At 32.6% G+C, this 15,479-nt stretch overlaps 1 protein-coding gene across 1 annotated transcript; it reads right to left on the bottom strand.

Annotated features, from left to right (window-relative positions):
* Positions 1-313: 313 nt before the first annotated feature.
* Positions 314-15,356, bottom strand: LOC129809580 (organic cation transporter protein). The gene is made up of 14 exons (XM_055859526.1): positions 15,074-15,356; positions 4,789-4,952; positions 4,454-4,715; positions 4,315-4,356; positions 4,177-4,241; positions 4,040-4,113; positions 3,861-3,941; positions 3,617-3,785; positions 1,930-2,068; positions 1,613-1,861; positions 1,456-1,549; positions 1,166-1,266; positions 1,018-1,098; positions 314-941 (listed from the first exon to the last, which is right to left on the bottom strand). Exons 2-14 carry the CDS (start codon positions 4,929-4,931, stop codon positions 756-758), a joined length of 1,686 nt encoding a protein of 561 aa, XP_055715501.1. The 5' UTR covers positions 4,932-4,952; positions 15,074-15,356; the 3' UTR covers positions 314-755.
* Between the last annotated feature and the right edge of the window lie 123 nt (positions 15,357-15,479).

The raw sequence follows: 15,479 nt of genomic DNA, 5'->3' as shown, positions 1-15,479 counted from the left end.
ATTCAAGAGGTTGGTTCAGTCACTGTGTAAACGTGGCCCATGCCATTGGGCAGTGTAATAATCTTCCTTAATAAAAGTGTTTCAACTCAAAAAAATAGTGTATTTGTGAAACAACATCAACTGGATCCAGAGGCAACAAGGTGGCCTCAATTGGGGTCACCACATTGTGAGTAATCCTTACAGGACAGGTACTTAATTCTATTAGTTAAAAAAAATTTGATCTACAAACTGAAAATGTAGTAAAAAAAATCTATCTTCTAAAATTATGGCAATAATTGAAATTGTTCTTATTAGTTATAATACATCTCTATAGTTTTGCTGAGTAGATAAATTCGGCTTTTATTTGGTCTGTCTTGGTGGAATATTAACTGAATATACATTGAAGGGTATATTTTTCATTTCTCTCTAAATATTTACACAATTTGCAATAAATATTATTTGGATTTTTCAAACAATTGCTTCTATATAAATATTAGGTCTTGAGAATGCAAACAAACTCCATTATTTGTTTGTTTGCCTTTTAATATCAAATTAATGTTTGCGAGATAGCAAAATCATTTATATTAGCATGAACAAGTTTTAGTGTAAAAAAATTAGCCAAATTAAAAATCCGTCATTATAATTCAAAGTCTCACAAATCTTTAGCTCATGATATAGCTATAAATTTCTCAACAAAAAAATAATGTTATATAAAAATATACCATTGATATGTCTTATCAATTGACCTTTAAAAAAATCTACTCGATTTTAAAAAATCAACTCTCCTTAAAAGATGACGATTGTAGCTCAATATCATTGTCTGTCTTACCTAAATTTTCTGCTTCTTCCACGGTATCCGGTAGCTTTTTCTTCAGGGTTTCTGGGAATAAGAACGCCGTGATTCCTCCGAATAATGAAAGAATCCCGAAGAGTATTAAGGGTAGTGGTTTGACATAGAGACCCTTTGATTAAAGAAAAAAATTGGATGTAAGTAAAATAGGATAGCAATTGAATTTTTTCATGAGAAAAAAGACTCACAAGAAGAGGAACGAAAGGAGCCATCATAGCGCCAAATCTTGCCATTGTAGACAAAGCGCCAACTCCTGCACTTCGAATAACCTAAGGGGAAATTGATTAGAAATTAAGAAAACATGGACACAAAACTCTTTGAAACGTTTTTTTTTACCGTAGGAATCATTTCTGCACTGTAAGTGTAGAGAACTGAAAAGGATATTGTTATTCCTAGTTTTCCAACAAGGAATAGTGACACAACAGCCCATATGAGATCTGTGAAAAAGACTAATGTTAGTATATTGACGCAAAATACCCGGAAATTTTAAACACAAAAAACAATATTTTATTTTTAATTACCTTCCCCATCAACTTAAGAGCGTAAGTGTTAGTGAAGCAAAATAAGTTAATTAAGCATTTTTAAAGATCAGAGAGAGAGAGTTCAACAGATAAAATATTATTTACCTGCATCGATAAATGCCCCAGTACAGCACGTCACTGCACAGAGTAGCAGGGAAAGTCCCAGTGACCATCTTCTACCAATCTTATTCATTGCAATCTGCAGTGAAATAAATCAATTAAAGAATATCCACCATCTTTCTTTCCAAAAACGATCATTTACCCAAGCAAGAGTATATCCGGGGATTTCGATGAGGCAGACGAGGGCATAATTCAAATATTTGTTCCCACTGAGACTCGTGGAGTTCAGTGACAATCCGTAGTAGACAAAAGCATTGGTGATCCAATTGTAAATGAGAATGACAAATCTTATCATGAGGGTCTTTGACTTTAATGCCTCCTTCATCACTGCAATTTGAGATGGAGGTTTTTCCGACTGTCCTACCATGCCCTCTTTCGAATCACTCATTCCCTTTAACAAAAGTACAGAATCTTTAAGTTGAAATTGATCATTTTAGCACCCCATTAGACCTCTCATACATCTTCATTGTCCACAAAAGTGGCAAGAATTGAGTCTGAAAGAACCACTCCATTGACTTTCGCCGCTCTCTTGATGATTCTACCCGCTTTGTGCGTGTGCTTCTTGGCAAGGAGCCATCTCACCGACTCCGGAACAATCCTATTAGGCAGTATTATTAATTAAAAGTGCGTGATGATAACAATCATGTATTTTCTCTTTATCCGACTGACAAAGGGTTACGTGTTTGCACCTACAATTTGTCGCTTTTCTTTTATTGCAAATTTTATATTTGTTAGTGAAAAAAGAAGTCTGCATATTCTAAAATTTAATTAGATAAAGTATTGACTTTGTCATAAGAGAAGTAGCGTACCTAAGGGGGTGCGGGAGGGGCGGTACGCCGAGGGCGCGAGATTTTAATAAAATAGACTCCGGAGTCTTTCTGGAGTACCACTCTAGTTCTTACAATGCCTTTTGTCCTTATAATTCTGCAAAATTTCGCGTTGAAATAAATAAAAAAAAACTTTTAATTTCTTCACGAGACTTTCTAGGGCGCTCCTCTAGTTTTGTGATCCTAGTTTAAAATGCATTTTGTCCTTATCTATCAAAATTTCGCGTTAAAGCAAAGAAAAAGCTTTTTTAATTCCCTGACTTCCTGGGGTCTCCAATTGTTCTAAAGGCTTTCTTAGCGCCCATAAAGCTCTCAAAAAGCATTTTGCCCTTATATTTTTGCAAGATTTCGTGTTGAAATAAAAAACGACACTTTAAATTCCTTCAGGTGCTTTTTGGGGGCGCCTAATTTCTTGCACAGCTTTCTTGGCGCTCCTCTTGGCTCCTAAAACGCATTTTGCCCTTATATTCTTTCAAAATTTCGAGTTGAAATAAAAACATACTTCAAAATATTAAATTAAAATTGTGCTGAAAATACGCACAGCTCAAGTATGATATGGTTGGGATTGTGTATAAAAGTCGTACTTCTCAAATATTATATTAAATATTCATTTGTATTTATATATCAATTGGTCTTTCCACATTAAAGTGCAGAAACATATCAAAGAATACCTTGTCGATTTGGACCAATTTGTTAGGTTTAGCAACGACCTTTCCAAAACTTACGAAATAGTCACAATCGGTCATGGGGTAGTAGATTAGGCAAAAGATTAAATTCTGGGATAGCTTAGAGATCTTTATAGTCTGGTCTGGTCTATTATATCTCTCACGGATTGCTATTTTAACAAACCAAATTCTATGCTTTTTCCTCAAGGGCCCAGTTGCATAGTAAGTCGGCAGCAGCCGTAAACATAATAAGAGAAAATTATATAATAAAAAAACATCTATCTTGATCTGTAACATCTTTTATGGCTTCGGAAGAGTGTAGTTTTTTGGAATAAACAAATCAGTAAAATTTAAACATTGTAAATAGATAATAAAAATTTAAATAATAAATGTTTCATGCTTAAAAATACTAAAATATGAATCAGATTGTTCAATTCAGTGTGAATAAAAATAGTTCCCATTAAAAATTGTGAGATTTTCTGACTAAAATGGAATAAACTGATTATTTATTATTATTATTATTAAATTAACTGATTTACTATTCAAAATTTACTATTTTCATAAAAGCAATGGCATGATGTGGTGCTTCAACCCTATTTGTCTTTTAGCAGTCGGATTTTCTAAATAAACAAATAATCATTTTTGCATACTTACCAGTAGTAGAGAGCAAAGAGGAGTGGTGGTGCTGAAACAGCCAATTGAACTGTTACCCAATTCCCACTCAACCAGGCCACAAGTCCTACAGCAGCCTCTCCCAATGCATAGAAATAATTTAGGACATTCCCTGACATCTCTCGCTTACTCCTACCGACCATCTCGACGCCTAAACAAACAGGATGATTGTATCAAATTCAGAAGCGTGCTGCAAATTAAAGTATGAATAATTCAATTTACCCACCAAGAATGAATGCCAGTGGATAGACACCCGAAGTCCCAACAGCATTGAGGTAGGCAAACACGATAAATGTAATGTAATCACCTATTCAACAATAGAAGAATTACTGGATGTCTTTAGAATTTACAAGATATAAAAAATTCCACAATTTAGTTCAATTGAAAGATTTCTTGATATCTAACCTGATAATGCCTGACCAATTCCCGTGATAGACATGAATAAAATACTGAGAATAAGCACAATTTTGCGTCCGTATCTGGAAAAAACAAGAATTTTAGAGGGAATTTGATAGAATTTTATTTATTTAAAACTAAAATACCTATCAGCTAAAACGCCAAAGATAAATGAGCCTGATACAATTCCCAGGAAGTGCATTGTACCGACCTAAAAGTAAAAATATCAACAAAAAAATTGGCACATGTTTATCACGTCACAATTACGGAAGAAAATATCTCACCAGACTTAATTTCCAATGATTTGACATACATGTGATAGACCACTGGTATCACCATCAGATAATCGACAAAGTAATGAAAAGGCATAAATTGTTAGAATTTCTGAAAGATTATCTAAAGATGAGTCATTTTCGTACTTACTTCTTCTACTATTGTCTTTTCCGATTTGTCAAAAACCCATCTACTGCACTCATCCTCTTTACTCGTGAACATCTCAGGAGAACATTCCTCAAAAGTCGGTACAGAATATCCCCTACTCATAGTCATATTGTTCTGAATAAAAATTTTGCACTGTTCAGGTGTAAAAATTCCATTTGAATCCGTTTTTCCTGGCACAGCATAATGCATCCAAGATTCATCGTAATTTGGCTGATGCGGATCATCACAATTGGGCACAAAGCACCTGAGCAAAATAAACACCCAGTGAAATATTACCGCTTTCCAAACAAAAAAAAAGTTCTATAGCTCCAATTTACCTGTAATTGGGAACACCGGCTGTAAATACATATGATAAACTGTTGGCAGCACCAAAAAAGACAGGAAGACAAATCAACAGGTAATTGGTCAGTTGAAATTTGCCAAATTCCCCAATTTCATCCAAAACTCGATCAAAATCCATCTTGGAGTCTTAGGGAAGTATCTTTAGTGATGATATAAACAAACAAAAAAAAAATATGGGTGAAGTAAAGTGCTAGTCATCATTGTAATAAAATTTTGAGTGAGAAATTACAATCTAAAAAAAGAATAAAGTCCGCCAGAAATTATCTGTTTTTTTTTCCTATTGCAGTGATAACAGATAATAATAATAGGAACCCACATTTCTCAATCAGTAGATAATTGCACGAGATATCAATTTTGAAAGACAAATAGGTATATTTTCTTTTGCTTCCACTAATTTGAGTTATTTTAGTATTAGCACGATGGTTCAATTAAAAGTATTCATTCCGATTAATTAGACTTGAATATTCTTCATAAATCTAATAATTCTTAAATATTATAGTTTTTACATTGGGTAAATTAAGCTAATTCAAAACCTGCTTCAAATGGAAATTTTTCGCTACTCCAAATGGAAACGTCATTGTTTTCATGATAAATACAGAACTAAATTCCTATTTTTATATATTTTCTATACCTCAGTTTCATTATTTAGTTAATTTTGCTCCAAATAAAGCGAAAATCCATTCACATTCACAAATTTTAATTTGTTGATTTCTCAGAAAAATTAAAAGTGTACCTTTTCACCATCGAATTTTTCATTTATTGACCATGTTTTCCAATGAAAAACACAATGAGGTGATTGTTGTTTATTCGTTTTGTTTAACATTTATGTCATATTTCTGGCTAATTTTAGGTAAATTAAGTGCTAATCTTTATTGTTAAAGACCTCTACACATTGGGAACAATTTTTGTCAAAAATTGTATTTTTGACAGAATTTTGACATTTCCACCTACAGCAATGCAGAGAATCTCTTTCAAAAAAGCAATATTTGACGAAAACTGCTCTCAATGTGTAGAGGCTATAACGGTACGTGAAGTTTTAAAATGAAATAATTACATATTTCGTGAACAAATAGGGTTTTTCTGAAGTGTCTGCAAATGCTTCAATAGGAAAGCCCGGAAATATGATTTTTTGGAGAGATTTTCCAAATCCTGCACTCAGGAGCAACTCAACAAGGTTTTGGAAGCCGTTCGTCACGGTTTCACTTGCACTGTTTGTCTCCAATTATAATATTTTCCGTGTCTCCATTTGGATTAATTTATTTCCAGTAGAAGCATTTTACACTCGCGTATTTTTCTTGTATTTAAGAAGTTTTCAAATTATATCTAAAGAATTTTCACGAAACAGTAACATTGTAGAAGAGTCAAGGAGCAAATTTATTTAATTCTCTTCAAAAAAAAATATGAACTTAGGGCAGAATCACATTGACAGTAAAATGCTCACCGTCACCGTCAAAGCCCTCACCGTATTTCGTTGATTTACGCATTTTCATTGTAATTTTTAAGCAAATTCTCAATTACCGTGTTACATTATCTCATACTCGGTGGCACTAGGTGAAAATAATATAAGAAAATTGAAGAAATAAAACGAAAATGCGATAAACGGTGAGCAAAAAAACTGTACGAGAAACTGTAGCAAAAAAATCCAACAGTTTTTTTTGCTTACCGTTTATCGCATTTTCGCTTTAATTTATTCAATTTTCTTATATTATTTTCACCTAGTGCCACCGAGTATGAGACAAGGTAATATCGTAATGGAAAATTTGCGTAAGAATTGCAATGAAAATGCGTAAATCAACGAAATACGGTGAGGGATTTGACGGTGACGGTGAGCATTTTACTGTCAATGTGATTCTGCTCTTAATGTGTTGAATCTTCTGTCAAAGTTAAAGCACCTGGAAATGGTTTTGAATTAGGACATTTACCCTATTCAGATATAAATTACGTCACATTTAGCATTTTGAAGTAAAATGCAAGCTAAATCAAAAATGATTAAACTCAAAATTCCAAATTTTGACAACAAAATTCACATTAAGACCTCTATACATTGGGAATAATTTTCGTCAAAAATTGCATTTTTGACAGAATTTTGACGTTTTCACCTACCTGTACAGACAATTTCCTTCAAAAATGCAATTTTTGACTTAAATTCCTTCCAATGTGTAGAGGCCTTTATTTTGCATTTTGAAGTACAACGTCGACTAATCTTCGGTAAATTGAAAGGGATTTAATTCAAAATGCCGAATTTTAGCGTCAATATCCTTGCTCAAATTTAGTATTAAGACGTCTACACACTAGAAACAATTAAAAAAAAACTGCTTTTTTAAGGCCTCTACACACTAGGAGCAATTTATTTAAAAAATGCCTTTTTAAAGAAAATTTTCCCTATCATTGTAGGCAGAAACGTCAGATTTTTTTTTTTAAAAAGGTAATTTTTTACGAAAATTGCTTCTAATGTGTAGACACCATTAATGAAAATTTCCCCTCTAATTATGTTAAGAAACGTCAAAACTTTTTAAAAAAGCTAATTTTTGACGTAAATTGCTTCTAGTGTGTAGACACCATTATGAACTAAGCGTATGTTAATCATCGGTGTATCGAAAGCGATCAATGGTAGAGTCTGCCCTATGGCCATGTAAACACTTTTGGCAGCATAGTTCTATTCTAATATTCTAACGAACTATTACATCTTTTAATTAATTAAAATTAATTTTAAAACAAGTGGCCAAAAGCGCTGAAACAAGCATAATTAGGGGAAATGCAATTTTTTCAATGTGATTCACTAAAATTTTCGAATTGTATCCGGAATATATAAATAAATATTGCTTCAAAGTATCTTTATATAACAATTCATTCAAATTTGAGAAAAATCACACTTTACAAGGCCATAAAAGCATAAGGGGGACCAAAAGTACTGACTCTGAAGATAATTTCCGGTTGATTATCGATGAATCAAAGCGATTTAATTCTAAATGCCAAATTTGACATAAAAATCTTTGTCAAAATGTCGCATTTTGAAGTAAAGCGTCAGCTTAACATGACCTGATCGGAGAGGCAAAAGCGATCCAATTCAAAATGCTAAATTTTTGTCGTCAAAGTTCTCGCTAAAATTTGTTATTTGTAAGAAAATCGTAGTTCAATGTCAATCATCGGTGAGCCGAATGCGGTTGTTACGATTTTTGCAAGGTTTTGCATTTTGAAGTAAACCGTCCGTCGGCTGATCATTGAAGAATTGAGAGCGATTTTATTCAAAATCATCAAAATGTAAAACTTTGTCGTCAAAATTTATCATTTTGAAGTAAATCGTCGGCTGATCATCGGTGAAACGAAAGCGGTTTACTTAAATATGCCAAAATTTTGAATAAAATCCTCACAAATGTGAAAAGTATTTTAATGTTATTTTCCAAAATGTTTATAATGTTTTTCCTCAAATCTGAAAATGAAATAATCCAGTTTCAATGACGAATGAGATTATTTCACAATACATATAGAGGCTTCAGCATTTCTTCATATTAGGCAGAAAATTGATAAAAATTATCAATAAAATATCAATTATTAAGTGTTAAATATGGATTTTATCGAGCAATAAAATAACGATATATTGTTGTTAGCAAAAGGTACATTGAGAAAATAATATGTGGTATATAATCTTTTCGTGGCCACAAATATGTATTTGACGAAAAATCAGTAGGAAGTGAATCCGATGTTTGTCTTTGAAGAATTAAATAAACATTTAATTAATAGAATTTCATATTTATATGTCAACATATTAAATTTTTGCAACTGAAAATTAAGTTTAAGTGTTCCTCAACATTGTAAAATTTTGCCTTTATAACATTTTTATTCTTTAGAACTTTGAGCAGTTAATGTAATAGTATGCAAAGTCAGGAGTTTATTCATTAACCCTTTTGTGACCATTCTATGACATATACATATAAGCAAATTAGACGATTTCGGAAAATGTTGTTTTCTGCAAAGGATTGTTATTTCTTTCAATTCTTTAAAAACGTGAAATAAAAATAGCGCGACAGAGGTAAAAAGTGATGGCAAACCATCCTAACCATATACTGATTAACTATTCTAAACCGATTTGAGCCGAATCACAAATTACTCAAAAAAAATCCCACAAAAAAAATTTAAAAGTAATAAAATTGATTTTCGGACAAAAATTACTTATTGGTTAATAACCGGTTCACAACCGATTTGAACCGATTTATAAATTACTGAAAACATTTCCTTAAATACCTTAGGAGTAATATAATTGATTATCGGATAAAACTTGAAATTAGCTCATGCTTGTCAGAAAATTCAAGACCTTTTCAACGAGCCGAAATATGATAGCATTCGGTTGAGAAATGCGCTCTATAGGGCCTTTTTAATTTCTGATCTTGAAAAACCGTTATTAAGAATAATTTAACCCATTTAACCGATTTAACGGTATTTTCGTATATGGACGAAATGTTCGTCTGGGAAATCTCTTCTTTTACTGCAGATGTATTTATTTACTCTCTGCCTAATTTCGATGTTTGACAATCTAGGATGATCTCACATAATAAATTTTATAAGAACTTTAAAAAAATTGTACTGGAAAGTGGCTTGCCTTTGAATGCTACAGCCTTTGAATATTTCAATTTTTCTCTTATTTTCCAAAACAAAAACCCTGTACTTTAAACTGTAGTCAATACAACAAAATAGAATTTTTGCTTTGGGAAATAAGAGAAAAACATAGGGGGAAGAGCTCTCCCTTCGAACATTCATGCCTTCGAATAATGCGAATTTCTTTTGTTTTTCGTAATAGATTTACATTAAATTATCACGGAATTATCAACAATTGATGATAAGGCAACTAATATTTAATAGAAATGTGTAAGTGTCTTAGGAAAACTAAAAGAAAATTCATATTATTCGAAGGCATGAACGTTTGAAGGGAGAGTACTTTCCCCTACAGTAGAATTATTAGATTACAAAAATTATTACAAAAAAGTATAAACTCAAATTAAATTAACACGTAAAATAATTAAAAGATTGAATTACATATTTTACCAAAAACTTCATTTTCACTTATCAAATGGCAAAAGAACGCTTTGCAACTGTTCTTAGGCCATAAACAGAGGGATTAACTTAACATACAACACTCTACAAAATCAACCCGTCTCAAACGCACAAACCAACCCCATAAGTAGATAGCTTATTCAAAACATTTTTTCATCTTCAAAATGCCATTCAAACATATCAAGATAATAAAATCACTTAAAACAATAGCGTTGTACAAGTAATTAAATAGCAATATTTGCATAAAAATATTATTGTCAATTACATAATGGTAATACCATACCAAGGAAAAAGTTTTTATTAGAAAATCCAATTATTTTAATTTTTCTTTATTTTTTTTTTAAATAGCAAAAATGAGGTAGTAAACTCAAGATTTTTTTCCTTAAATTGGGGAATAGTCCTACTTAACGATCCAACTGCAGTAATTTGCAGACCTTTGCAAACGTCTTTTACCACGTCTTCTCTCTTTCGTGATTCACTTAAAACTTCAACCAATGAAATGGCTTTCTAGGGAATATTGATTAATCACTACCCCTCCTGAATCAGACCATATTCAATGGGATCGTATGATCGACTAACTCTCTCCTCCACCACTCCGAGGCTCTAGTCCTAGCCTATCAAAATTTCAAGATTTCCTGATAACGCACTTGGTACTTTTTAATCTTGGATCACCTGAGAACATTGCTCTGAGAGTTGCTTATCACGACATTGTTGAATTTTAGAAGATTTACAATATCCAAAATCTTTAATCCACTTGAAGATTAGTGAGATTTTGATATTTCTTTTTATGTCGGAGAGACACTTGAATTATTTTGAAACAGAGAATCTTTTCGTAATTCAAAAACGGAATTTTTATTCAAAATTCTAGGAATATTTTTATTATAACCTGCGAAAAATTAGGAACGAAATAATGAAGATGTCTGTTCCTGTGATTAAAGTTTTCCCTAAAAAACCAGTGATTTATATTAATATGCTGTTAAAAAATTTTGAGTTTATATATAAAAAAAAGTTTTATAATAAATGTGATAAAATTTAAAAAAATGTTCTCAAAATCATTATAAAATAATTTAAGAATTAATTTATTATTAGGCTTTGAAGACTACCACAAGTTTTAATATTAGGCATAAACATTTTCTATTTAATTTTAAATAAATAATATTATTAACCTTATTTTCTGGAGCATTTCTTATGTGTATTTTAAAATGAAATCCTCGGCTTTTTGAGTTACCAGGGATTACAGATAGGCAATAAATGATTACATTGAAAAATGATTCTCAACCATGATATTGAATTCAAGTAGTAAATTTGTTTTCCATGAAGTCACCGAAAGCCGTAGAACCAACTCTATTAAAATTGCATTTACGATCCTACTAATAAACTTCGATAGAATTTTGTAATCAAAACAATTCGTTTAGCAACTTTAAAAATAATTAGTAATACAGAAATATATAAAATCAACCTTCGTAACATTAATTACATACTATTACACTAAGAAAATACCAGAAGTGGTAAGAATAAATGCAGACTAGTAGGAAAGAAATTAGCACATACCGACGACTCTATATCGTCGGTTCCGAAGAAGACTATTGTAAGTCTACTAAAAAAAAAAAGATGGTATCATTAGATGCAGAAACCTTAGATCTATATCCCCACAAAATTTTATGTTGATTAAGATATTCTTGCAAAAGTTACAAGAAAAAAACTTAAAATCAGCGTGCCCTATTATTGAGTTTTTTGCCCACAATTTTGCTATAATTAATTTAAAAGTAGTGTTAACTTGAAGATATTCAATGCGTAAGTATGATGAAATAGTTTTAAAAGCTGAAAGTATACTAATTGCAGTGAAATTAATGAAAATAAATTTTAGCTGTCAAACTTTAAACCTCTTTCCTGTAAAGTTTACATTTTGGACTTACAATAGTCTTCTTCGGAACCGACGATATCAGACTATTTCAAATTTCAAGTGAACGAAGGACTGTAGAAAATTAAAGGTCAAAAGATGTCCATTCGATTTAATTTGATTTTTCCATGTTTTCTCGAAAAAAAAAGGGGTGACAAAGCGTCCCAGGCTTTGCGAAATGCTCGAACTCTTGACATGTTATACCTCAAAAGTACTTTCGCATTATCATTCACCTGTTCTTAACAGATTTGAACCGATTCATAAATCATTCAAAAGATCCTCCAAAATTATTTTAACCCATTCCTTACCATGGTATTATACATCATACGCAAATTGAGTGATTTTTGATGATTTATTTCTGGGCAATTTTTATCCGAATTGCTGTCGGGAATGGATTTTTAGTAACGTTAGTTATTCAATTACTTGGGAAAAATAGTCCGACAGAGATGAAAATACATTTTGTTATTATTTTCTTGCTTCATGGAAGGTCATGCAAAATTTTTGCTCAAAATGGCGGACGGGAAATGCTACATCTCGTCGAATTTGTTAAAATTGGCCTCTTTCCTATTTCCTGATTTGAATGCTGGTTGTCAATTGGTGTTCTTGGATAGCCACTCTATCTAAAGCAATAGAGTTTGTAATGAATTAATGCACAGAATTTAAATTCAGTGACCGTTAAGACGTGTGTTTGACAGAGGCTCCCCCCGCGCCCCCATATGAGATAAAATTTTTTTCTTTTCTAAAAATTCATCTACTAATCTGTAGGAAACTAATCCCAAAATATGAACATTCTATCTCAAGTAGTTCTGGTACATTGACTGAATGGGTTAAAAGTAAATAGAATTGAGTTTCGGATAAAAATTATAGTTATCGGCTACGAACTGGTTTATTACCGGTTCAAAACCGATTGGAACTGGTTCAGTTTTATAGGAAATTCCAAGACCTTTCCAATGAGTCCAAGCATGACCAAATTCGCTTGGTAAATGGGCTCTGTAGTTTCTTTTTAACTTTTGACCTTGAAAAACCGTCATTGGGAATGATTCAACGGTATTGTCGTATAAGGGCGAAATGTCCGCCTGGGTGATGTCTAAAACATACAATTTAATTGTCGCTGATATGCGTTTAAATGTCTGATTTGTGTTATTGAATTATGGTGCTATTCCAATGCAAAATAGGCGCATTAGGCAAGACGCAAGACCGTTAATTTTGGGCGAATAAGATCTCTGACTCGACTCTCAAAGATGTGAGTTCGAGTCCCGTCCGGTGCAAACAACTGAATGTTTAGAAAAATACATTTTTACTGTAATATAACGTAATAAATATGCATTGCCTTTGCCCAACAACTTTTTTTTTCAGAAAAAAATATGAACTTAATGTGTTGAATCTTCTGTCAAAGTTAAAGCGTCTGAAAATGGTTTTGAATTAGGACATTTACCCTATCTCAAAATTGACCCTAGCGATTTCGGGTATGTTTTGTAGTTAGTTCAGCTGAACATTTCGTCCTTAACCCTTTAACGACGAGACAGTTTCTGCGGATCGAAAATACGCAATAAAAATAAAACCGATAGACTAAATCAGTAAAAAGCCTTACATCTAGCCTTAGAAAATCCAACAGAGTCTGATTCGGTGTATTTTTTACAAAGCTTTTAAAAATTAAACTGAGAAATACAATCAATGATAAGTCTTACATCTAACTTCGGAAAGTGTAACAGAGTCTGATTCGGTGTATTTTTTACCTCTATAAACGATAGGGACAAAAATAGCCTAAAAATTTAAGTAATTTTTCTGACAATACCAATGAATGATAATTTTCACTCTAATGAAAAATATTACATTTGAGTATTGTAGTTTCTTTTTCCAAGAGGGTTTTGCTTAAAAAAATTGGAAGTATAAAAAATAACTAAAATTAATTTTCAAAATGAGAATTTAAAAATTCATCATTTTTTAGCTTAAAAATTTACTGTATAGCAAATAGCTAGAGACTTGCAAAAAATATCCTAAATTCCTTCAACCTTCTACTTTGCAATTACGTACAAACATAAGGAAAAAATAACTTTAGGTAAGTCAGGAAAAATAATTTTCTTTATGGGACACCGGTGTTCCAATCGTCCTTAAAGGGTTAAACACCTAACACCCGTTAATTCGCCATCTTGGATTACTCAAGATTAAAGGTCTACCAATACCAACTTGGAGGACGTTTTTTCAACGATTTCGTCAAATTTGGATTTTTTTGAAAGATCTTTTAATTCTGAACCCGACTGCATCGGTCACAATCGGTGATAAATGGTAGGACATATCGACTTCCGTTTGAATCCTTCCGACTTGCTATCTCCCTATAATATGTTAAAAATGAGATTTCTCTAATTTTTCTTAAAATTGGCTCCAACAATTAAAGATTACATTTTTATGGGGGGTCGGCGAAAATCGGAAGTTAATATCTATTAATGTTTTAAAGTTCTAAACCGCAGTGACAAGTTGAAAAAGAGGAGATTGAATGATTTGTCTTTGAGTTCGAGCATTAAAATGAGCGTTTAAGTCATCGGGCCCCTTATCTATCGGCCAATTTAATTTTATATTAAGGGTTGTCGTTGTGACCAGGAAGTGCAGGAAGAAGTCATTGAAGCAAGAAAACCCGTTCTCAAAGAAAATGTTTCTCTGAGTGAGAAAGCAGAGTTGACTTGACTAATTAGCCCCCTTGAAAATTTCTGTGGAATGTGTGAGATTTGCAAAACCACAAAAGACCAGAGAAAGTAATCAAGAATAAATCCACAATTTAGCACTTAGCCACAGAGAAGTAGCATTGAGAATCAGTTTATGGGATGATATTTGTCAACAGGCAGAAAAATCATTATCACCTAATGACACAATGAAAAGGCATACTCGTGGTTCTGGGGAGAAGAATGAAAATTGAGTCATTCCCGCGCTTATGATTTTTTCCGGATCATTTTCATTGTGACCTCGACGCTTTGGCGGGAAATGGGAAATGCAATATTATGCATCTGCGGCATCTGCGTAAGCACAATGCAACGTATGCCTTGCTGCAGATGGTATTATCTATTGATCTACAGTGATTTACAAAGTCGTGCATCGCAGGAATCAATTGCATCTCATTAACAATAAATGAATAGCACACGCCAGGATTAATTATGCAATTTTCCAACATCACGCGAGCGTGTGGCTGTGTCTCCACAGGGAAGTGTGATATTTTTAACTGCGGGAAATTTAAGAGTCCACTGATCGAAGATTAGAACATTTCATTTTTTGGGTCATCCGGCAAAAAAAATCCAAAAGAGTGAAAAAAAAACACTTACCCGAATCGAACGATTTTTGGCCAATCCGGAGAGCTGATAAACCCGCGATAAATCCAATAAATCCCCTCACGCGAGACACTCCTCCAGTACACTGAATTGTGGCAGAAGTTGTTGCTGTCTATAGGTCCACTGATTAGGAAGAGTATCTCGTCTCTGCCGCGACTCTCGCGTACATAAATGTAGAGATAAACACAAGAAAAGCATCACCTCACTTTTTCTACGTACAAAAATTTCATTTGCACGCAGCTGACTGGATGTGCACCAGCAACTACATTACTTGGCTTTCCAAATGGATTTCCCAAGGAAATGTCTCAACTTCCAACAGATACATCCAATTCCAATATAATGGCAAGAACTTCCAGTCTCCAAAACCGCCAATTTTTTCAAATCAGATTTTTATTGAGAA

This window comes from Phlebotomus papatasi, chromosome 1, assembly GCF_024763615.1.
Source record: "Phlebotomus papatasi isolate M1 chromosome 1, Ppap_2.1, whole genome shotgun sequence".
NCBI lineage: Eukaryota > Metazoa > Arthropoda > Insecta > Diptera > Psychodidae > Phlebotomus > Phlebotomus papatasi.
The sequence above is the reverse complement of the archived record's forward strand: the minus strand, read 5'-3'. Positions and strand labels throughout refer to the sequence as shown.

Excerpts from the sequence above, each read along its gene's own strand:
- LOC129809580 (XM_055859526.1), bottom strand. The coding sequence starts at position 4,931 with ATGGATTTTGATCGAGTTTTGGATGAAATTGGGGAATTTGGCAAATTT. Across the intron at positions 4,242-4,314 it reads ATCATTGGAAATTAAGTCTG|GTCGGTACAATGCACTTCCT; the intron begins GTGAGATATTTT and ends TTTTACTTTTAG. Across the intron at positions 1,099-1,165 it reads GTGCAGAAATGATTCCTACG|GTTATTCGAAGTGCAGGAGT; the intron begins GTAAAAAAAAAC and ends ATTTCCCCTTAG.